The 22,952-nt window shown below is 46.5% G+C and overlaps 1 protein-coding gene across 1 annotated transcript in view; it reads right to left on the bottom strand.

The window, feature by feature from the left end:
• Positions 1-662: 662 nt before the first annotated feature.
• KSR2 (kinase suppressor of ras 2) overlaps positions 663-22,952 on the bottom strand; it is a 479,616-nt gene continuing 457,326 nt past the window's right edge. The window contains exons 15-19 of the mRNA XM_006865465.1: positions 18,182-18,278; positions 16,575-16,708; positions 8,568-8,699; positions 1,724-1,853; positions 663-800 (exon numbers count right to left, since the gene is read on the bottom strand). Coding sequence (XP_006865527.1) covers positions 663-800; positions 1,724-1,853; positions 8,568-8,699; positions 16,575-16,708; positions 18,182-18,278 — 631 coding nt within the window. The remainder of the gene's footprint in view (positions 801-1,723; positions 1,854-8,567; positions 8,700-16,574; positions 16,709-18,181; positions 18,279-22,952) is intronic.

The following is a 22,952-nucleotide window of genomic DNA, read 5'->3' as shown; positions in this document are numbered from 1 at the left end:
GTGGTGGGTGGGCACATCAGTGCCAGTGTGTGCATATGTGTATGTCTGAGTGTATTCATGTATCACACAATGTGATTGTGTGTCCCTGTGCATATATGTGCCAGAGTGTGTCTGCCTGTGTGTGAACATACATGTGTGTGTTCAGGTGCTGTTGCTGTGCACACATACTCCGTCTGGTTCTGAGCTTGCCTGGCAGAGCAGTGGGGAGGAGGGGTCCTTCGGCAGCCTCCTCTAGGCCTGTGTTGCTCTCACATACTGGGGAGAAGAGTGGTTGAAGCCACAGCACTGGATGGGCTGCTGAGCTTGAGGACTGTGGCATGGAGCTTCTGAAGGAGGAAGCCAGAGAGCCACTCAGTGTGAGACGGGGCACCTCTACCCTACACTTGTCTGTACGCACTGGAGGTTGCTGGATGCTGAGGGCTGCCAGGTTTGGGGGCAGGCTTCTGGCTCACGGGCGGACTTGCTGAAAGCCCCCTTGGACACGTCTCCTGGGTACCTGACAAATGGGCCTTGATGGGTTCATGAAACCACTGGCTGTGTGATGCTCAGACTCACTGAGACATCGACTTCATCATCAAGAGAGAGGCAGTGAGCAGAAACCCGGTAGGGAAGGTGGTGGGGCTGGGGGCAGGACAGTGAGGAGGGAGGCGGAGGGCGAAAACCTACTCTGCAGATTTCCAGAAATGTCCAGGGTGAGACAGGCGGCGGTTTCGCTTTGGCAGTCTCTCCAACATGTCCATGAGCTTGGTGAAGGTAGGTCTCTCTTCTTGTTCAAAGGCCCAGCAGAAGAGAAGAATGTCCTACAAGGAACCAACATGCAGTGATGGCACATAAATGGAGACTTCCTGAATTATTTCTGGGTGCTTTGCTGGATCTTTCGGTTTGTCCATCCATCTGCTCTCCCTCAATGTTCCTCCATCCATCACCTAGAACCGAGCTTTCTCTGCACCCATCTATCCAGCCCTTTATCCACCCCTCCTTCTACCCATCTACTTTCTGAGTTCATATAACAAACTAGAGAGAATCTATGCTTGACATACTGGGATACACTGGGATCAATCATGCTCCTCAAGAAAGTTCTTGGCATTTTTCTGAAAAAGGAGGGAGCAAAGGGAATCCTGGGATTTCCATCCACACCCCAATAATACAGGTGGCATTCAAAGTCACATAAGAGAAATGTTACCTATAGTAGTCTTCTGACCTGAGAAAGAACATGTTTGTAATTACAAACATAGGGACAGCTCATTACTCCCTTCCCAAATGACAGGTCTTTTGATCAAAAGACCTGTGTTGATTCTTCCTGCTTAGTTTTAGAAAAAGACATTCAGACTTTTCTGTCTGTGTATATCTTGAATGGCTTGAAAAGTTTTATGTTGTGTCAAATAAAATTAGAATCAGTAATACTTACAATATTATAGTGAGTATATTAGAAAAGAAACTAGAAAAAAGAAGGGGATTGCTTGGTTGTATTTCCAGGACAAACCTGGCCAAGCGTTACTGCACCCTGGTGGCACGCGCCTGAATTGCAGGCATAGGCAGATGCCTGGCCTTGTAAGCCGCACACCGTGTGCTGACAAGGCAATTGTGCATGCTTTTTTGCCATTCTCTGGAAAAGCATTTATAATCTTAACACGCAAAACAAGACGGTCCAAGATTGTATCAGCGTCTCCCCTCACACCTCTCTCCCCTATCCAAATCTGGTCCTATCTGGTCCATGACTTACCGAGATTTCTTTTCCCATGCCAATCTGGCTGAGGTTGGGTTTCATGCCTGTTCCCATCTGCCAGATTATTGCCTCTGCTGGTTGGCTCTTGAAAGGCCACTCTCTGGCATGGAGTTCGTACCAGATTGTGCTGTTGAAAGATATTGTTCAAAGGATATTGGTGTGATGTGTTACTTGAAACCTGGTAACCCTAACCAACACACACATACACAGGGGCATCCAACACATAGTTCCTTCCTTATAGAGTTGGTGCTTTGCCACCGGGGACACACTGAAAGCTTTCTGGATGTCCTAGAGGTCACACTTCTCTCAGAATCTCTCTTTGGTACCTGAAAGAAACTGATTCAAAAGTCCAAACCTGGATAGCAGCTAGCATCTCTACCTCTATAGTCTTAATTCTAGAAACAATTGTAACTAAAGAATCAGGGATGTTAACAGAAACCCATGTACAAAGATACTCTCGACAGCAGTACATGGACAAACATGAAAACAATGTAAGTGCTCAACACCAGGAGTTCATTGTAGACCTTATGGTAAATCCATAGAATGAAATGAAATACTTCAGAGCTATTAAAATATTTCAAAGAAATTTTACTATCCGATAAGAAAACTATACTCTATTTAGAGTTTTAAGTAAAAAAAAAAAAAGCAGGACACAAGATTGTATATAGGGTCCAAGGCTCCTCTTTTATACATGTGTCAAGAGAATAAAAGAGAAACACAATAAAATGTTCACAATGGCTAATTCTGTAGGATAGGTTTACACATATGATTTTTTTTTTTTAACACAGTTTAGCAAATGGAACTGTAAGAGCCTTTTAATTAACAGTATGTAGTGGGGGCTTCCAGTTACTATGGCTCCTTACCATAATACACTATGGTGTCTGATATACACACACCAGAACAGCCCCTGGATAAAAAGGACTTGAGAAACTAAGTAAAGTGGATACAAAACCCACCTTGGATCACAGAACACCCATAATCAACACTCATGGAAGCAGCAGTCAAAAACTCAAATTATGTATTGCATTTGGCAAATCTGCTGTGCAAGACCTCTTTAAAGTGTTCAAGAGCAAAGGTATCGGTTTGAGGACTAAGGTGTGCCTGACCCTAGCCATGGTATTTTCAATAGCCTCATATGCATGTGAAAGTTGGACAATGAATAAGGAAGACCATAGAATTGATGCGTTTGAATTATGGCACTGGAGAAGAATATTAAAAGTACCACAGACTTCTAGAAGAACAAACAAATACATCTTGGAACAAGTGTAGCTAGAATGTTCCTTGGACTACAATATGGTGAGAGTCTGTCTCTCATAATTCAGGCACGTTATCTAGAGGAACCGGTCCCTGGAGAAGGACATCATGCTTTGTAAAATGAAGGTCAACCCAAAAGAGGAAGACCACCGTGAAGAGGTAGACTGCAATAACGGGCTCATAAGGAACAGTTGCGAAGAGGCAAGGGACCAGGTTGTGTTGGGTTCTGTTTTGTACAGGGTTGCTATCCGTCAGGACCAACTTGACAGCGCTTAAGGACAGCACCAGCAACTCAAAATCCTTTATAACAGACAAAAAAGCTATTAGTCTCTCCCCATTGAAAGCACAGAAGAGTGAAGGAATTTTAAAATGCAAGGAAACAATGAATCCACAGGGCTGCCATACCGCATGAACCCTCACCTTTATGAGGGTAAGCAGACGAATTTGATGGTGCCCGGGTGCTACTGACTCCTCTAAAAGGGACCACACTAAGAGATGCTGCAGAGAGTGGGAGAAAAATGTGCAACAAAACTAAAGCGCATAAAAAAGACCAGACTTAGTGGTCTGATAAAGACTAGTGAAACCCCCAAAACTGTGGCCCTTTGACACCCTTCCAAAGCCTAGAAATGAACACAGGACAGGTCTCTAGGGCGAACACACCACCAGGAGGTGCATGTTCATGAGGACAACCAAGCATATGACATCAGAAGTGCAGCATATACCCAGGGAGAATGTTCCAAAGGCAGGGAGGGACAAGAAAAAGGAGAAAGGGACATGGTAAACACTGGAAGGAGGGAGGGTAGGGCCACACTGTGGGTATTGCAAAGGAGGTCACAAAACAAAATGTACAAGAAGGGTTAATGAAAACCCAACTTGCTCTGCAAATTTTTACCCAAATTACAATTTTAAAAAAAAGGAGTCATCTAGGGCATTATATAATGATTAAAAAGGATCACTCTATGAAGCGGAGATAACTATAACAAGTTCTAAAATACAGAAAACAAACTCTAACAGAAATGAAAAGAAAAATACAATAATAACAGGAGACGGTACTATGACACTTTCAATGATAAACAGAACATCTCAGAAGATACTCAACAAAGATACAAACCTAAACAACACAATCAATCAACCAACCGCACCTACACAAAACACACTACCCAAGAGCAACACAACACACATTACTCTCCAATGCACATTCTTCAGAACAAGAAAGACTTCAGTCCATAAAGTAAGCCTCAATAAATAAAAAAAAATTAAAATACTACGCATCTTCTATGGTCAGACATTATAAAAGGAGAGACCAGTAACAGGAAGAGTTAGAAAAAATTGAATATATGGAAACTGAATATCATTTTATTTCAAAACTACTGGGTTAAAGAAGAAATTAAAAATAAAATTAAAAAAATTTTAGGATCAAATGAGAATGAAAACATAATATACCAAAAGCTTTGGGCCCAGCAAAAGCAGTGTTCAGAGGAGAATTTATAGCAATTCATGTACTCATCAAAAAAGGAAGAAGGGGCCCAAGCCAAGAGCTCCAGCCTACAATTTAAATAGGAAGGGAGAAACAAAAGAAGCCCACCGTCACCAGAAGGAAGGAAATAAAAAAGGTCTGATAAGAAAGAAATGAAAGAGCAAACAGAAAAATAACAGATAGAATCAACAAGACTAAAAGTCTTAGTTCTTTGAGACGATCAATAAATTTTAAAAACTACTGGTCAATTGAGAAAGGAAAAAAATGAGAAGATGCAAATAAGCAAGATAAAGAGAGCGATAGGGACATTACAACAGAACTGAGATTTTAAAAAAGTCATAACACTATTATGAGAATTGATACTCTAACAAAAATGACAAACTAGAAGAAATGAACAGGCTTGGAGAACACACTACGTACCCAAGCTAAACAAAGACAGGCAGGAAACCTAATTAGACCATTAACAAAACAAGACACCGATGATGTCATAATAAAAACTTCCAACAACAAAAAATCCCCAACCCAAATGACATCACAGGAGACTTGTTCTAAACAGTCAGAGAACAGTTGACACTTAAAGTATTCCTGAACATAGATGAGGAAGGAATCAGGCTGCATTCATTCTATGACGCCAGCATAACCCTCATATCAAAGCCGGGAAAGGATCTGACAACACACATAATCACAGAACAACATCCTTCATGACTGGAGTCCTGGTGTGGCGCTGATTTATGGTTTTATTATTATTACTCCCATTTTACAGATGAGTAAACTGAGGCTCAGGGAGGTTACTTAGCTTTCCACAGTCACATAAGTGGATCAATGGTGCGGCAGGAAGTTGAAGCCCACCTGACTGACTCTAGAATTGTGCCATTGGCCATTATATGACACACTGAAAGGCAGAGATGCCACTGTATCCCAGAGTCCTCGGTAATCAGGACAGCAAACAGGCTGGGTGCAACCCCGTAGTTGGGTGGCACTTGGTGAAGGAGGCAGAGGTGCTGCTCACACGGGAGAGGGATGGGGGTCTCCCTGTGTTCTGCTGTGTGCGGTGGGGAGTGGGGGTGGGTGGGTAGGGGCAGGGGACTTTACAGATGTGTTCCCACATCCATGGGGCTCATTACTTTTGATTCATTATCCTCAGTTTACTCTCAAGGAAAGTAGGTCTTTAGGTGAAAGAACTCACAAGCCCACTGGAACTCAGTGGCTGAAAGTTCTAATTCTGGAGTTAGGACATCCATCATCACAGGTTCGAAGCCCAGCTCCTCCACTAAATGCCGCTTGGCAAGTCACCACTGAGGTCTTCTGAGCCTCAGTTTCCACACCTGTCAATTGGGAACCCTGTTCTGAAGGGTACTTCTGAAGAGCCAACAAGCAAATACAGAAGTAAAAGCTTCACATAGTACTCAAGCACTTTTGAGAGTTCATTTGTGTTCTAAGTCATGTGGGGGCCCCAGGTTCCCAAGCAACAAGATGCACCTAATTGGCAGGAAACCAAGAGCACCAGGACCCTCGGGCTCAGCAGGGTCAGAAATAAAGGCTCATTAAAACTTCCTTTCAAACTCAACTTTCAAGAGAAACTCACTTAGGAAAAAAAAATTGCTAAAGATGAAAACGCCAGTGGAAAACCAATTACTTAGATTGGTACATTCAGTTAATTACATTTTTTTTTCCTTTTGCTAAATTTATACTAAAATATATCTGAGTTAATGATTGCAATTTGGTTTCAGATAACAATATCTAACTAGATAAAGGCTTGGGCATAAACTAATCAGGGCAAATGACAGCCTTGAAAGGGACCTGAGTTACAGAGCTGATAACGTTCCCCAAGAGATTTACAGTGCGGATGCCGGGGGCGGAGAATAGGGAAGAAGGGAGGTATCTCCCTAGACGATGTTCTAACATGTCTCTGTAGTGTTAAGTCTAATTGCACATATCTGTGGGCCTTGCATCTTTCCCAGGCACCTTCCCCCATGTTATCGCCCCCAGTCCTCACAGCCATCCCATGGGCAAAGGTAAGGCAGGGATGGCTGTGGCTGTTTGCTGCCTTCAAGTTGGCTCCAACTTACGGTGACTACACACACACTGGAACAAAGCACCGGCTGGTCCTATGCCATCCCCACGACCAGATGTGGGTCAGACCACTGTGATCCACAGGGTTTTCATGGGCTGCTTTTCAGAAGTAGATCACCAGGATTTTCTTCCTAGTTCACTGTAATCTGAAAACTCTGCTAAGACCTGTATTGGTTGGAAGTTGAACCCAGATCTCCTGCATGGAAGGTGAACCACTGAACCATCACTGCCTCATGTGGTTGTGAAAGCCTCAGATCTCTCAGCCCTGCAACTGTGGGCTGCGTACTGGGCCCTCTTCTCCCCTACACACACTTCCAGAGAGGGCCGGTTCACTCTGTTACCATCTACTGGCTGACAAGTTCTAAGCATCCCTTTTCCCAAAATCTACATGTGTAGATCCAGCTGCCATCACATGGATTCCAATGGTGATCTGTCTACAAAGTAACCTCAAACGCACTGTGTCCAAATGACAACTCTGTCATTTTGTGCGTGTCCCAACCCTGTCCCACATCTCCAGAATTTCTACCATGGAGAGTGACCCCATCCTTCACCCAGACACTTAGGGTAAAAATGGGGGTACCATGCACATTCAATCCACCATCAAGTCCTCCCACCCCCTACACAGGCAGAAGGCAGTCCAAGTGGTCAGCACCTCCCCCTGGACTATGTCTCATGGCTCCAATCTTATCCTCTTCCAATGTCTTGTCTACTCAGCAGCCAGCAAGAGTCTTCTATTGAAAAATCATCAATAGCTCTCAGGGATCTTCAAGGTCAAGTGCAAATGCCTTCGCTTAGCTCCTATGTCTCAGCAGGAGCGGTCTGGCTTTCTTCTCCAGTCACTCACTGCACACCCCAGCCTCATTTTCTTTCTAGCTCTCCATCCATCAGATCCCTGGCACCAAACCCCTTATGAGCAGGGAACGTATTGCATCTTACATAGTACTTCTATCAGGAACACTGCCCCTTAATTTTACCTGGCTTATTTCAACCTTTAGCTTCAGCTCAGGATGCACTTATCCTTGAAGCCCTCCTTGGCCATCCAAGTGGGATGGGATTCCTTCTCTGTTCCCATAGTCCTACAATTGTCCCCAGAGGCACTTGTCTGTCTTCCACTAGTCAAGATAAGAGTATGGACTTGTGGTGGTTTAAAAAGTTTGTCTACAAATTCTTTGATACTCCATGTGAAAGGCTGAGCTAAAGTTGCCTCCCTTTAGTGAGGGCTGGAATTAAAGATTTGCTTCTAACACATAGAACATGGTGGAAGCTGTTGTTATTGTGAAAAGCCATCAAGTGGTTTCAACTCATAGTGACCTGGTTTTTTAGGGTTTCCAAGGAGCGGCTGGTGGGTTTGAACCGCCAACCTGTGATAAGCAATCCAGTGCTTATCTTTCAGCATCACAGTGGAAATGACGATATGTAATTTCTGAGACTAGGTCTTAAGAGACAGTGCGGTATCAATCTTGTTGTGTCTCAGACCACTGATTCTGAGGGACATTGGCCACCATAGTCTGAGGTCCCCCAAGCAGCCTGTGAAGGGCCCATGCAGTGAGGAGCTGAGGGAGCCCCCAGATGGTGCAGTCCAGACTCACATCCTGACGACCATCTCATGAGACCCTGAAACCCGAGGTAGGCCACTCACAAATTCTGACCCCAGGAGCGTGAGATGAGACATGTTTGTTTACTAATCAAGCTGCTGTACAGCAGTAGACAATGGGTAAAGTGCCACATCCTGCAGCCCTGGCATCTAGGACACTGAAGACCCGCAGCAAGTATCTATGGCAGGAACGCACACATGAATGAATGAATTAATGAATGGGACTGGCTACTTGTCCTGGTCACAAACCTGGCAGGAAATTTACTGGAGTTACTCCTTCCATTCTAACCCTCTCAGAGCCCCTGGTCTCACCAGAAATCCCATCACCTTCTCCATAGACAGGTGCTCTGTCCCTCCCAAAAGCACTGAAAGAAGGCTTGGCACATGCCCCTCTGCCCCAGGCTGCAGTGGGAGATGGACAAGGATAGGCGGGGCCCACCTACCCAAACGCAAAGACGTCTGAGTGCTTCGAGAAGGGGAGCTTGTCCTCTTCCGTGTCAGGCGACAGCTGGCGGATGATCTCCGGTGCTAGGTGGCAAAGCCAGCCATTCTGGATGCGTAGCTTGTCCTCACGCCTGGAGAAGTGAAACACAGGCTAAACAAGTCCAACCCCCCCTCACAACCGGGACTGGCCAGCCCCCGACCCTGACACCAATCACCAGGAACACCTCCACTAGCTTTCTGCCTGACCCTCGCTTTGAGGCCCAGAACCAAGAAGGGCAGAGGAAGCTGGTCTGGGGAGACATTCAGGATCCAAATCATGATCCAGTCTCCTACACGTTCAGTCATCAAGTACGCCTTGGGCCCTGCCGTGTCTGGCCTCAGTACTGGGGAGGCAGCTGTGAGCATGACCCAAGGTCCTGCCATTGGAAGACTTGTACTTTATGGAGACAAGACATGAATGACATGAATAGCAAACACTTACACAGTGATATTATCAGAATGGAACTAGGGAAATGTGTCAGATACTGATGTTACTTCAGGTAACATCTGAGCTAAAGAATCTACCCATGTGAACAACGTGGACAAGAATATCATAGGCAGAGGAATACAAGAGCAAGAATAAAGAAAAAAGCTAGAATAGAAAAAAACCTACTGAAGGCTGGTGTAATTAGAACCCCATGCTATTTTGTTATTGTTGGTTTCCAAGGAGTGGCTGCCGAGTTTGAACCGCCAACTCTGCCGTTCACACTGACCTTACGGTCAAATGCTTAGGTCTCTATTAAAACGTGCACAGCCATTCCCCAATGATGAACATCAGCAACGTCACCTTCCCACCATTATAAATAAGCAACGCTGCAATGGGCATCTTGGAGTGCATCCTGGGGACTGATGCCTTCACCCACATGTGTAGTCACACTCTTGAAGGAGGAAGGACATAGACCCCCCCCCCCTTCACACTGCTGGCTTTCCACTTGGGACTGAAATCTGAGAGCTGCTCCCATGACACCTTCACTGGTTCAGGACTCCACTAGGAAAAGGGCAGTGCAGGCAGCTGAGGAGTGAGGGCAGAGATCTGGAACCACCAAGGGTAAGGACACAAAGAACCACAGCCTTGAGTATGCTGGTCCCGTGACCACCTCAGGCTGACCAGACTCCCTGGTTCTTCCAAGTGTATGGTTGGGTGTGTACCAGGCGCTGTGCGTCAACTGCATTCACAACATTCATATGTTTTCCTGCTTCTAGAATCCGAGAGACCCACAGGGTTTAAGAACCATTCTGCTGCTTTCCAGCTGTGTAACCTTGAGCAGCGGGCCGGGTCTCTGTTTTCTCATCCAGTCAGACCCCGTCATCATGATTTGTCCCACATCGGTGCTCCTTCTAGGTCAGCAGACCCTCTGTGCTGTGTCTGCGCTCTTCAATGTGACTTTGAACCTGTATACTGAGGAACTGAGCTTCCCAGGGCATTTACTCTGAAACTAATTAAAGCTAAATTTCAACAACCACCTGTGGCTACTGGCCAGTATACTGGACAACACAGTTGTAGAAGAGATTTTTTTTTTTTTAAATATATGCATATATATATATATATATAATTTTTTTAACTTAAATATATTTTAAAAGGCCTCTTAAAAAATATTAAAAATACGCCCATAAATGCATACTAACACTTTTCTAACATACATTAAAATGAAAAGGAAAAATGTTTGCTCAGGTCCTTCCTAAAATCATAGGGTGAGTGAAGACAGGAGGCTGGGTGAGAGTCTAGGTGTGTGGAATCGTGGGATCCAGGACGACATTCATGTTCCCTACCTGGTGTTTCTGAATTCTTAGGATGCACACAGTATGTGACAGTCAGGAGCAGCCTGATAATCCATGCAATCGTTGTGTGAAGAACAAATTAACGTGCCCATTTGGCAGATGGAAACACAGGGCCCTCGGTTAATCCACCACGTGGCTCACCAAGATGCCCTTCTTTTCCCTTCACTTCACACAAGAGTCACGTTCACATGGATGTACCCAAAATTTGGCAGTTCCCAAACAGGAAGTGTGGGAAAAGCATCATGGCTGGGTGCTAGCTGCGACCCCCTCAGCTCTCCCTGGGGCTCTGAAGGGGGTTCCGGTCCTGTTTGACAGGTACTATCCATCTACTTCCATACGCCTGCTCCAGAGCAGACTGGAGCGTATGTGAGGGAAAGCAACGTGGGCCGGGGATACCATTACATTTGTTGTAACTTAGTAGAGCAGCCCAGCTTTGGTGCCATTGCCATTCCTGGCTGGTTGATTCTTTGTGACTAAGGCTGGCCTGGGCACTACCCCTGGTTTCCACTCACTAGATGCCAGTATCACCACCCCTTCCCCTACCTGCCAAAAAGGGTTCTGATGTCCCCTTGGGGGCAGAATTGTTCCTGGTTGAGAACTGCAGCTCTGATGCATATAAAGTAAGGACACGGTCCCCTGAGTGTGTTAGCAGTCAGGACATGGGGCCTGCTGTCGGGGAGGCTGGTGGAACACTTGTGTCTACACAGCAGGCTGACCAGAGAACACACCTGCTCGGCCCATTTGTTAGGAGTCACATGAGTCCTTGCTTTTTGAGAATCAGGGAGACGAGCAGTTTTAAGGCCCAATCTACTGCTCATAGGTTGATACATCTGAGTCTTTGTTTTCCCATCTGCAAAATGAGCATATTAACTTGCACGTCCCAGCGCTGTTACAAGGATTCACAAGGAGCAGTGCACACAGAACTGTGAGTCATGATTATCGGCCATAATTATCACATATGTAGATTCATCCTATAGACTCTGAAATGGAGACTGGAGTCCAAAGTTAGAAGATCCTCCGAAGAAGACGGCTTTAGCATGGGCCAACCACCACAGCATCTAGGGTGGGGGATTGCTGCTGCCAAAAGGCCCAGTGCCCACTTCCATCCCCTTCCAAATGTCCAGGCCACCACACCTCTGACCCCGATACCTGGGGTCGGGTGGGCAGGGAGGCAGCGCGTGGCCACACCCACCCATCTGTGTGTAGGCCCAGGAGCTAGGCCTGGAACAGACACCCTGGGGTGTCCCGTTCCCATGGCAATGGGCCCACCGGTGACAATCTCCAATCATCCTCATTATGGTTATTATTATCGTTAATAACAGTCTGCAGGCGGCTGGCACGTTGGTGCTGGCATCTTAAATGACACCTTTTGTTGACAGTGGTGTAACAGCTGTAGGCTGGCAATGCCTAATGTGCTCCCATGAAAACCCTGGGGTCTGATCAGACATGCTCGTTCTGCTGGGTGACCCCCAGCCCACACCCTGCCCGGCCAGGTCAGGTCCCACTGTGCACCCAGGGGTCCATCTGAGGGGAGCCATGCTGTTCATCCACGTGACCCTCACAGTCCCCCAGCCTCCCACACATGCACCACATACCCACTGCCACGAGCTGATGCCAACACATAACAGGTTCAAACTCACATGCCCAAGTCAGAGTGACAGAGCTCAGACCTGCTTGATACCAAGTCCTTCAAAGCCCCAAGACTAGATTCCTAACTGTAATCCTACAAGAATCCCGGTAGATGTGGACCCACAGGGAGCAAGCTCCTAAACCCCATTCATCTCTGCCCCATTTATTCTTCACAACATCCCTATGATGTAGGCACTATTCCCTACCCCATTTTACAGGTGAGAAAACTGAGGCTCAAGGAGTCAAATGTGTTTAACAATAGCAGGGTTCTGTGATCCACCCTGCAGGAAGCACTCACTGAGTATTAGTTGACTGGCCCAGTGACTGACTGACTGACTGACTGACTGAATGAATGAATGAATAAACGTGGAAACTCACAGTCCCCATCTCGTGAGAAATGATTGGTTCTGCTTCCTGCAATGTCTGCATCGGGGACTGTAACCCAGTCCAAAATGCTATCAATTGGGCTCATTGCTGCTCCACGTTGGGGGTGTCTGGGGTCTCCAGCTGCTGTGTTGGGTGCACCCATCTGCACTTTGGGCTGACTGTTTACAAAGAAGATGCAGTAAGCCGTGACCTGGAGCTCTGTGAAGGGTCCTGTGGGATCTCTGTGCTGCTCTTGAAGTAAATATGGAGGCATCTACTAAATGGGAAAGGTCCTGTGTCTCACAGGGCATCCCAAGTTCTGCCTACCTGTCATGGTCCCCAGAGTGGCTATAGGGCTGTGGGAGATGAAAGATGGTCCCTCCTCTCATCGAGAGGAGACGTCTAAGTCACCTCCACTTGAATCTGTGTTGGCTTTAGTGACCTGCTTGGTCAACTGCATGTGGTGAGAAGGGTGTTCTAGGACGTTTGACACTAAGTCACATGAGGGCTCGTTCCACCTGATCTTGTGAATGCTTGCTCTGGGAGAAGTCAGCTGCTATATAAGAAGTTGGATTACCTTGGGTCAACATGCTGTAAGAAAGCTCAGTCTAGTCACGTGGCCAGGCTGCACAAAGAGAGCGGACAAGAGAGAGGGAGGGGGACTCCTGGTCAGTCCTCCGCTCTTCCAGCCTTCCAGCTTACATGTGAGGATGCCTTCGGCTGATTCCACCTCAGCCACCATCTCACTGCATACCCATGAGACAACCCGAACCTCGTCAACCCCCAGAATCATGGAAGATAATGATAATGTGTTGAGCTAAGCCAATAGGGCCGGGGCATTTTGTTACACAGCAAAAGTAAATGGACCAGGAATGAAAACATCACTGATGGTGACTTGTTGGCTGCTGGGCGTCGTGGCTGAGTCTCTGGCCTCTCTTGACAATAACTGGGATGTGCTGACAATCAGGCTGGGGCAGGGATGGTGTTGTCTGGGAGATAAGACCAGAGTCACCTTGTCTTCAATTTAGGTGAACTTCCTTCCTGGTTGAATACTAGGCTTCTGTGGATGAGCCAAAGGTTGTTGTTGTTGTTAGGTGCCATCGAGTCGGTACCGACTCATAGCGACCTTACGCACAGCAGAATGAAACACTGCCCAATCCTGGGCCAACCTCACTACTGTTGCCACGCTTGAGTCCATCGATGCTGCCACTTGGCCAATCCATCTCATTGGGGGGCTTCCTCTTTTTCTCTGACCCTCCACCTTACCAAACATGATATCCTTCTCCAGCGACTGGTCCCTCCTGACAATATGTCCGAAGTATGAGAGATGAAGTTTGGCCATCTTGGCCTCCAAGGAGCACTCTGGCTGCACTTCTTCCAAAACGGATCTATTGGTTCTTTTGGCAGCCCATGGCACTTTCAATATTCTCCTCCAACACTATAACTCAAAAGCATCAATTCATCTACGGTCTTCCTTAGTCACTGTCCAGCTTTCGCATGCATATGAGGTTACTGAAAATACCATGGCTTGGATCAGGCGCACCTTAATCCTCAAGCTGACCCCTTTGCTCTTCAACAATAGGCAAATCTGCTGCACAAGACCTTTTTAAAGTGCTAAAGAGCAAAGAGCCAAAGGTAAGGATACCCAAATCTTCCTTCACTCTGTGGTTTTAGAAAACCAAGCACCTAAAGAAAGGAAATATGAGGCTCTGGCTCTTCTACTCCACTTGGAGACAAGGAGGAAGGGAAGAGTATGGACAATTCACCAGGAGAGAGCTCTGAACCAGGTTAAAGAAAATACCTGTGAGCTTCCGTGGTCTTGATCTGAAAACGTGGGTTCAGGAGTGATGCTACCAACTGCATCCCCAGGGCCCTGGGATATAGTAATGTGCAACCCTCCCTACAAATCCTGAGCAGTCCAGGAAGTAAGTGTGCATCCTGGCTCCTTGGGACACGCCTCTCCCAGGCTTACTGATCTATGTTTCCTGCCTGATTCCTGTTCTCAGTTTGGGTGTCGGGGAAATTTTGTTAGGCGGTGTGAATTCTGTATGGATGGAGTAAAATCTGTAAAAGAAATGCAAGTTTCTGTTTGTTATTGCATCTTCCAGATGGAGTTTTGCCAAATACTGGATGATTTGACTTAGATACAAGATATTATATGACATGAACAAAATTCACTTTGAGGGGCATACTGGGGTCTTCCTCAAAGACTTCAGTGGTTTCCCAAGCAGCTGAAACTGAGGTAAAATGAGAGAGCTCATGGAGCCCCTTTGGGGAACGAGATACCATGCATCACAGGATGTACAGAGATAGAAACAATCAGGGGTTTGAAGAGTGAGCGTGTGTGTTTGTGTATGTGGTAGACATGTGTGGGGAGGGGATTTTATGCATAATATGTACACTGTGCTGGTGTGTTGTGAATGATATGCATGATATATGTGTGGCTATGTGTATTGGTGGGTGTGACCTATGTAGTGTGCATTTATGTATTGTGTGCTAGTGTGTGTAGTTTATGTGTGGTGGGTGTGACATATGAGTATTTGTAAGATGCTGTGAGGTGGGTGAGTTTGTGGTATGTATTATGTGTGGCATGTGTGTGTGATTTATGTGATATACATGTACGGTGTATATATGGTATGTATAGTGTGAGGTGGTGTGTGCAATGTATATGTGGTGCATGTATATGGTATGTATTTGTGACATATATGGTTTATGTATGTATGTGTGTTGTGTGTGTGTTGTTTGTATGATATATATATATCATAGAGTCTGATATAAGCTGTGTGATGTGTGTGCACAACATACATGTGGTAATGCATAACATATTGTATGACATGTGTGGTATGTGTTTAATGGTGTCTGTATGTGTGGTGGGTGAGTGCATGGTATGTAGTGTGTGATGTGGGTGGTATATGTATATGTGTAATATACATACCATACACATGTGTTGGTATGCGTATTACACATACAAGGTGGCGTGTGTGAGTGGTGTATATGTGTGTGGTAACGAGGCATGTATATGTTATTTCTTGTGTAATGTGTATTTGGGATGTGTGTGTGCAACATGCGTGTATGGTATATGTATTGTGTGGTGTGCATGTGTGAAGTGTCTCTGTGTGTAACTGTGTTGTGAATGTACATGTATGCATGCAACATGCATGTGGTACATGTGTGGTATGTATCGTGTGGCATGTGGTGTGCGTGTGCATGATATGCATTGTGTGATGTGTGTGGTATACATGTGTGGTATGTATGTATTGTGGTGTGCACATGTGTGTATGTTATGCGTTGTGTGATGTGTGTGGTATAAGTTGTGCGGTGTGTGTATGGTATGTATTATGTGGTGTGTGTTTGTATACATGCGGTGTGTGTTCACATATGTGTGGGGTATGTGTGTGGAGTTCATGTGTATGTGGACACATACACTCCTAATTAAAAGTCACTTTTGAATTATCGATTGTTTCTTTGGGATCAAGCTGTTTTGCACAGTCAACTCAATGTGGCCTTCTCTGGGGTGAGTGGTGATGGAGTTAATTATTTAACGATGGTTAATGATTCTCTTGAGTGATACTGGGGAGGTCTATGCAAATCAATAGTAATTAGGGCTCCTCAGCACCAAGCCAGTGGCACAGGAGGCGCGGTCCCTGGCACCAGGTGCTGTGCTGGATGCTGGATGTGTTATTGTCACATCCTCACAAGGACCCAGCCAGCTAGGCATCATCCTATCCACCACCTGTCCTGCATACAGTAAACAACAGCTCAGAGAAAGTGATTGAAGTCAGTGAGTTAGTGGTAGGCTTGACTTTCAATCCTTTCCTTTTAATTGTAACCCCAAGGTTGTAGTAAGTTAATAAATTCCTATGAACTCACATTTCATACAAACAGAGGCTACTGGGTGCCCAACCTCTAGGTGAATATTTGGGGTCAGAGAAGAACCCTTCAGTGATATCCAAAGGCAAAGATTTCACAGGACTGGGGGATGTTCTGTACCTAGTACTGCACCCTCAAAGGTATCACTAACAAGACTAACAGGTGAGCAAGGTGTCGGCCCCAAGGGGCAAAAGGGCATAGCCTGGCTACCCCTCAACAGCATGGCGGATCGGATCGGCAACTCAGCTCAGTGAGCTCAGGCCAACTGGAATGACTCCTACCCCCGCACCGTTATCTGTCACGACCCCTTTGAGCCCTCTTACCTGCCGGCCTGCAGCACCCCAGAAATGCTGAAGAGTCCAAAGTCTGTGATCACCACTTTGCCATTGTCATAGAAGACGTTCTTGGACTTTAGGTCCTTGTGAAGGATACCCTTGGCGTGGAGGTAGCCCATGCCCTGCAAGAAGTAAGGGTCCAAGTAGAAGCCAGAAATGTACTCATGTCCCGGTCCCCTGCCCCGGCTGGGTTCCCAAGCCTTGCCTGGCAGTCCTCCCTCCCCGTGGACCACAGTCCACAGCAGTAGAGCCTGCAGCCCAAGTGCTCAGGAGTGGAGGTGGACGAAGAAGTTTGTTCTGAAGAAGGGGACAGGCAGGGGCCCACGTCACAAATCTTGCCCCTCCCCGCCATCTCAGGTGTCTCCATCCAGTTATCTGCTTTCTAAAACTGTCCCCCGAAGGAAAAGGGTGGGGACCAAATCTGGGAGCAGGTCCCCAGAGGAAATGGGTTCCTTTAATCCTCTTTGCCCACTTTCCTTTCTATGAATGGCTTCTTCCTAGAGCCTCGCTCTGTATGACCAACGTTAGTCCACAGTTCCTCTAGAAGAGGGTCATGAACCAATCATCAGCAACATGCAGAAGACGATTGGAAGTCCACCTCAAGGGTGAAAGTCTAGATTTGTTGTCTTTGCTTTTATGAATGATTGCAGTTTTATTTCTTCTGGCAGCTCAGCCCTACCACTTCCCATGGGAAAGAAAAGACTGAGTACAACTGACTAATGAGGCGCCCACCAGGGACACAGGATGTCTCCAGTTGTCTGACTCAAAGCCACCACCCAACAATTCAGTTTCCCTAGTGGCCACGGAGAGAGACTGGCATGCCACATGGGAGCACAACTCAGGGGAGCTACATGGAAAGGTCACAAACTTGTTGCGCTGGGGTGGCTTGCAACAGTTGCTGCCGGTTAACCCATGGATGCTTTAAATACCAGCAGGGTCACCATGGTGGGCAGCTTCCAGACTAAGACAGACTAGGAAAAAGGCCATGAGCTTGACTTCAAAAAATCAGCCAATGAAAACCTTATGGATCTCAACAGGACAGTGACTGACTTGCCTGCCTTGGACACATCACTGGGAGGAATCAGCTGCTGAAGGAGCATTGCATGTCTGTTGAAGGGGAGGGCAAGTCAGGCCAAGGGAGACTCTCGGTCAGATGACTGGCAAAACAGCCTCAACCAGGACGCGAACATGTGGGGGCTTAAGTGGATGAGGCATGACTGGGCAGTGTTTCATGTTGCTGTATGAGTCATACAAGAGTAGTCAATGCAACAGCAGCTCCCAAGAACAACAAGAGGGGTCAGGGGTCGTCAGCGGGAGCTGGGTGGTCCAAACATGTCCCTAGTCCATTCACTCATCTATCCAAGTACCATGGGGATGAGGCAGCACATGGAAGCTAAGGATAAACAGACCACTCTGGGTGGCTGTACTGCAGACACATTCTCACACACACTCGGGTCTTTTGCAGGCCAAGACTAGTTTCTTCGAAGCCTATATTGATGGTACCAGACCCGCAGTGTCCTGGGCTCCGTGGGCCCCTCAGGCAGGGGGCAGGGGTTTCCTGAAGTTCAACAAGGAGGGTCTACAGCTTCTAGTACCTTCACGATTTCTTGAGCGATCTGTCGTGTTTTGTTGACATCCAAGACGACCTTGGCGTCCCTCACCACAGAATAGAGTGTCCGTCCTTTACAGAGACTGAAAAACAAAAGGAGAAACCACAGTGGACATGCTGTGCCTACAAGATCACAGAGCTGGGGACAGACCTAAGATTGAGTGCAGGGATATGGGCCTGGGAGGTGATTCTGTTGGGTCCCTCAGGACCCGGCATCTAAGGACAGCCCAGAATTGAGCCAAGTCCAGAAATGGAAAGCTGAGCCAGCGTCACACAGGTGGAAAGCTGTGCCTAAACCAACAACTTGTAGGCCCCTCAGACACCACTCAGACAGCGTTCAGCAGGCCACTTGGGCCAGCTGCTTCCACTCGCTGAGAGCTGCCAGTATGGAGAGACTGTCAAGAAGGCCCAACAGAGCTGTGGCTGATGTGTACTTAGTATCATTAGCAGAGGACGCATTCAAGCCTATAGACAGGGTGCGTGAAGAAGTAAAAAGAACCCAGACGCTTATCTAGATAGAGCGTTTTTCAAACTATTTTCAGCCTCAATGACTTCACATCGAGGGCCAGTGGCTTGGGATGTGTGAGAAAGAAAAGGGATATATGTCCACAAGCGCATCTGTTCACTTCCTCCTCATGGAGTCCAATTCCCAGCCCACACAGAGCAGACACCCACAAACAGCCCTTAGATGAGGGAGTTCAGGAGAGAGGGAGGGAGAGAGGGGATGAATGAGGGAAAGAACGAGGTCAACATTCCATACCACCCTCAGCCCCCAGCACAGTGTGTGGCTCAGAGAATCAAATATTGGCTGAAAGAATGTCATTATGAAATACCACTTTTCATGCCCATCAAACTTGTTGTTAAGCGCCAATGAGTCTCCTCACAACAAAGAGCCTGACTTGTTTTTCTTTTAATCTATGACTTTATTGCTAAAATATTGTAGGTATTTTATTCATTCAGTTAAGTGTTTAAGTTCTTATGGTACACTAAGAAGCTCTGTGGCACTGAACGATAAGTACTGGGATACTAAGCGAAAAGTCGGCAGTCCACACCCACCGGGAGAAAGATGAGGCCTTCTGCTCCCGTCAAGACTTCCAGCTTTGGAAACCCTAAGCAGGGTCACTATGTACTAGACTTCTCTGAGGTGGTATTTCCTGATGGTTACAGCTTGAACTCTGCTCTCAGAGGAACCTCAATGTTCACACCAGTTCCAGTCCTTACTGTGTCTTTGGGTAGGCCACTTAATGTCTCTGGGCCTGAGTTTTCATCTACAAAAGGGAAGTAATGAGGCTTACTTTGTAAATCTAATATTAGGATTGGATAAGATGAAGAGACTGGTCCAGTTATCTGGCACCCGGTGGGAAGTACAACATGGTGGTTAGGGGGACGAGAGTCTAGAGTAGGACTCTGTGGATTAGAATCCTGGTAGCAACTATATGATCCAGGGCAAGGAAGTTAATCTCTCTGAGCCTCAGTTTCATTCTCTGAAAAATGGGGCCAACAGTATATACCTCACAATGTGCAAAGAACCAATTCATGCCTAACACATAGTAAGTACTCAGTCCTGGTGTGGTGCTACAGGATAAGCACAGGACTACTAACTGCAAGGCAGGTGGTTCAAACCCACCCGTTGCTCCTTGGAAACCCTCTACAGGGTTTCCACTTAACCACATGAGAAGGAGGAAGAGATGATAAACTGAGGAACATATACACCTGTGCAAAGAGACCCACTCCTCATTTACCGACAATCTTGTTAGCTGACATTCAGCATTTATGACAATAGCAGAAATGATGGCGCAGTAACAACACACATTTGGCCGTGATGAACACTGACATGGGAGGTGAGAATACTACAGGCTGTGGCCGTTGAGGTTATGTGCCTAGTTGGCTGGGCCCTGAGTCTCAGTAACTTGACAATTATATAATGATGTAATTTAGTAATTATGTAATAATGTAGGAGTCATCTTCCGTTTTGTGATCTTATGTGGTCATCCTCCATTTTTTAAATAATGCTGGATTTCTGCATAACAATTCGGTCTTTAGGATCTAACCGTGTTGATGGGTGAGGACTGGGTGTATACAAGGGGACTTCAAAAAGTTTGAGGAAGAATGGAATTAAGATAATGGGATTTTTTTCCAGGAACTTTTTGAAACCCCGTTGTATATAAATAGTATATTTATAGACACACCATGTCTATCTGTCTCTCCATCTACTCACTCATCCATTCATCCACTCATCTACCCAACTATTACTCCATCCCTCTACTCACACACCCACATACCCATTCTATACCACATACCATAGTCTGTAACCGCCTATGAACTTTAACTAAGATTTGCTTGTTCACCTGCTTAGGTGAGATTCCTGGGCTCAGTGGCTCACAGGGTGTGTGACTCACCAGCTCCAGGTCACCCAGTACACAGGTGGGAAGCAGCCCACAGTGACTGAAGGCTGTCCGCAGCGCTGGTCCCAGTTGCTTCTTTGCTGTGACTGGTGGAGAAGCTGTGGAAGGAGGGTGGGCTGCACAGCCAATTAAGCCACACTGACATTTAAGCACTGGAGATGTGGAGACCGTGGGAGGATTCTCTCCCCTGCAAACTGTACTCTTAACCAGCTACCTACACTCATTAGAGACCAGAGCCCAGAACAAACCACCCCCACTGCAGACAGTGAAGCACAGAATCACCACAGCTTCCAAAACTCCACTCAGGGGAAGCACATCAAAAGTGCAAAGGTGCGGGCTTCCAAAACCCAGCCCCATGTCTGTCTCTGCTCTTCTCCGCCCACCTCTCCAGCAACAGTTGCTGGTCTCCGCTTCTCTCCGTCCTTAGGGCCTCTGGAGATGTGGGCAGAACTGATTCTGGCTGCGGGGAGTGTAAACTGGGAACCCCATTTTGGAAGACAGAAACTAGTTAATTCTGAGTCATAGTGACCCCCTGTGTGTCTGAGGGGGACTATGCTCCACGGGGTTTTCTGTGACTGATTTTTTGGGGAAGTAGATCACCAAACCTTTATTCTAAGGTGCCTGTGAGTGAAGTCGAACCTACAATTGAAGGTTAACAAGCAATTGTGTTAGCTGTTTACACCCCCAGGGACTCCCTGACACTCAAGTGTACAAAATGCGTGGTGCTGTAGGATAAGCACTAGACAAAAGGTTCATTTGAACCACAAGGCTGGTGGCTCAAAGTATTCAGTCACTTCTCAGAAACCCTACACAGAGCCTCTAGGAGTCAGAAACAACTCAAGGGCACTTAACAACAACAACAACATACCAATAACCCATGATCAGAAATTCCTCTTCTAGGTATATACCCAACCGACATGCACACTCACAGCCACCCAAAGACACGTACGAGAAAGTTAATGTAGCCGATTCAACCTATCCTCACACCAGAAGCAATTAAAAAGTGAATAAACCGTGATGTATCCACATAAGATATATATATGTATAATATAATAATGAACAAATTACAGCTCACTGAAATAAAAAGACAAAGATGAATCTTATACGCATAACGCTGAGCCACAGAAACCAGACACAGCAGACCACAAACCAGAAGATTCCATTTCTTTATAGACAGCACGGGAGTGCACAAAGTCATCTCTGGGCTACAAATGAGCAGATCCATGAGTGTTTGGTGGGGAGGGGCTGGGACTGTGAAGGCCTGCTTCCTGACGTGGGGGCTGGTTCTACAGATGTGTACAGTTCATGCTATTACCCTTCACTGCCCAGCGGATTCCTGCTCAGAGATCCTGCCAAACAGAAGTCCAGAGGACTTCTGAAGCTGTGAATCTTCCTAGGAACAGACAGCCTCATCTTGCTCCAGTGGAGGAGCTTTGAACTGCCAAACTTTTGGTTAGCAGCTGGGCTGAGGGCTTGACTACGGTGCCACCAGGGTGCCTTTTAGTGACATTGGTATTATTGTTTGCTGGGAAACAGGGATAATAAGAACAATAAAAGCTTTCTATGTGCCAGGCACTAACCTATGCACAAGAACCTCAGGGTGTGAGTGTCAGCGCTGGTCTTCAGTGAGTCAAAGACACACATTTCCTGGCATTTTCACATTTCTGAAATCAGAATGTGTCTTGCAATGTCTGGTAGGTCAGGGATTAATTGATAGTGCTTTGTTCTTTCTTTGCAGGACATAAAAGGCATGGTGCATAGTCCAATTGATGGCATCTTAGATTTAAAGAAATGTGAAGGAGCTTCAAAAATTTTGTGGAAAAAAATGGAATTAAAAAACAATGGGGAAGAACAAACAAGACGGTGGATCAGGTGGACGTATAGCAAAGAGCTCCGCCAACAACAACACAGAATACCCGACCAAGCAGGCTCAGGGGAGGGTCCCAGAACTCTGAACAACATATAAAGGAATACTTAGAAAGTTGGAAGACTCACAGCTGAGGGAATTTGTGGCAGAAGAAAGAAATCTATTGTTTTCTAGTCTGGGATGCTTGGCTGCTCCAGGAGCCGCCATCTTGGGTGAGACCACATTGAGGAAGGAATACTTAGAAAGTTGGGAGACTCACAGCTGGGGGAATTTGTGGCAGAAGAAAGAAATCTATTGTTTTCTAGTCCGGGATGCTTGGCTGCTCCAGGAGCCGCCATCTTGGGTGAGACCACATTGAGGAAGGATCTGAGCGGCCACAGACCGCTGTCAGAACCGCTGAGATAAAGGTGTGGACATTCTTTTCTTTTGGTATCTGTTCATTGGTCCCTTGCTGTCTGCGCACCTCCATTCTGGTGACTATAGGG

Source organism: Chrysochloris asiatica, unplaced genomic scaffold, assembly GCF_000296735.1.
Source record: "Chrysochloris asiatica unplaced genomic scaffold, ChrAsi1.0 scaffold00078, whole genome shotgun sequence".
Classification (NCBI taxonomy): domain Eukaryota; kingdom Metazoa; phylum Chordata; class Mammalia; order Afrosoricida; family Chrysochloridae; genus Chrysochloris; species Chrysochloris asiatica.
The sequence above is the reverse complement of the archived record's forward strand: the minus strand, read 5'-3'. Positions and strand labels throughout refer to the sequence as shown.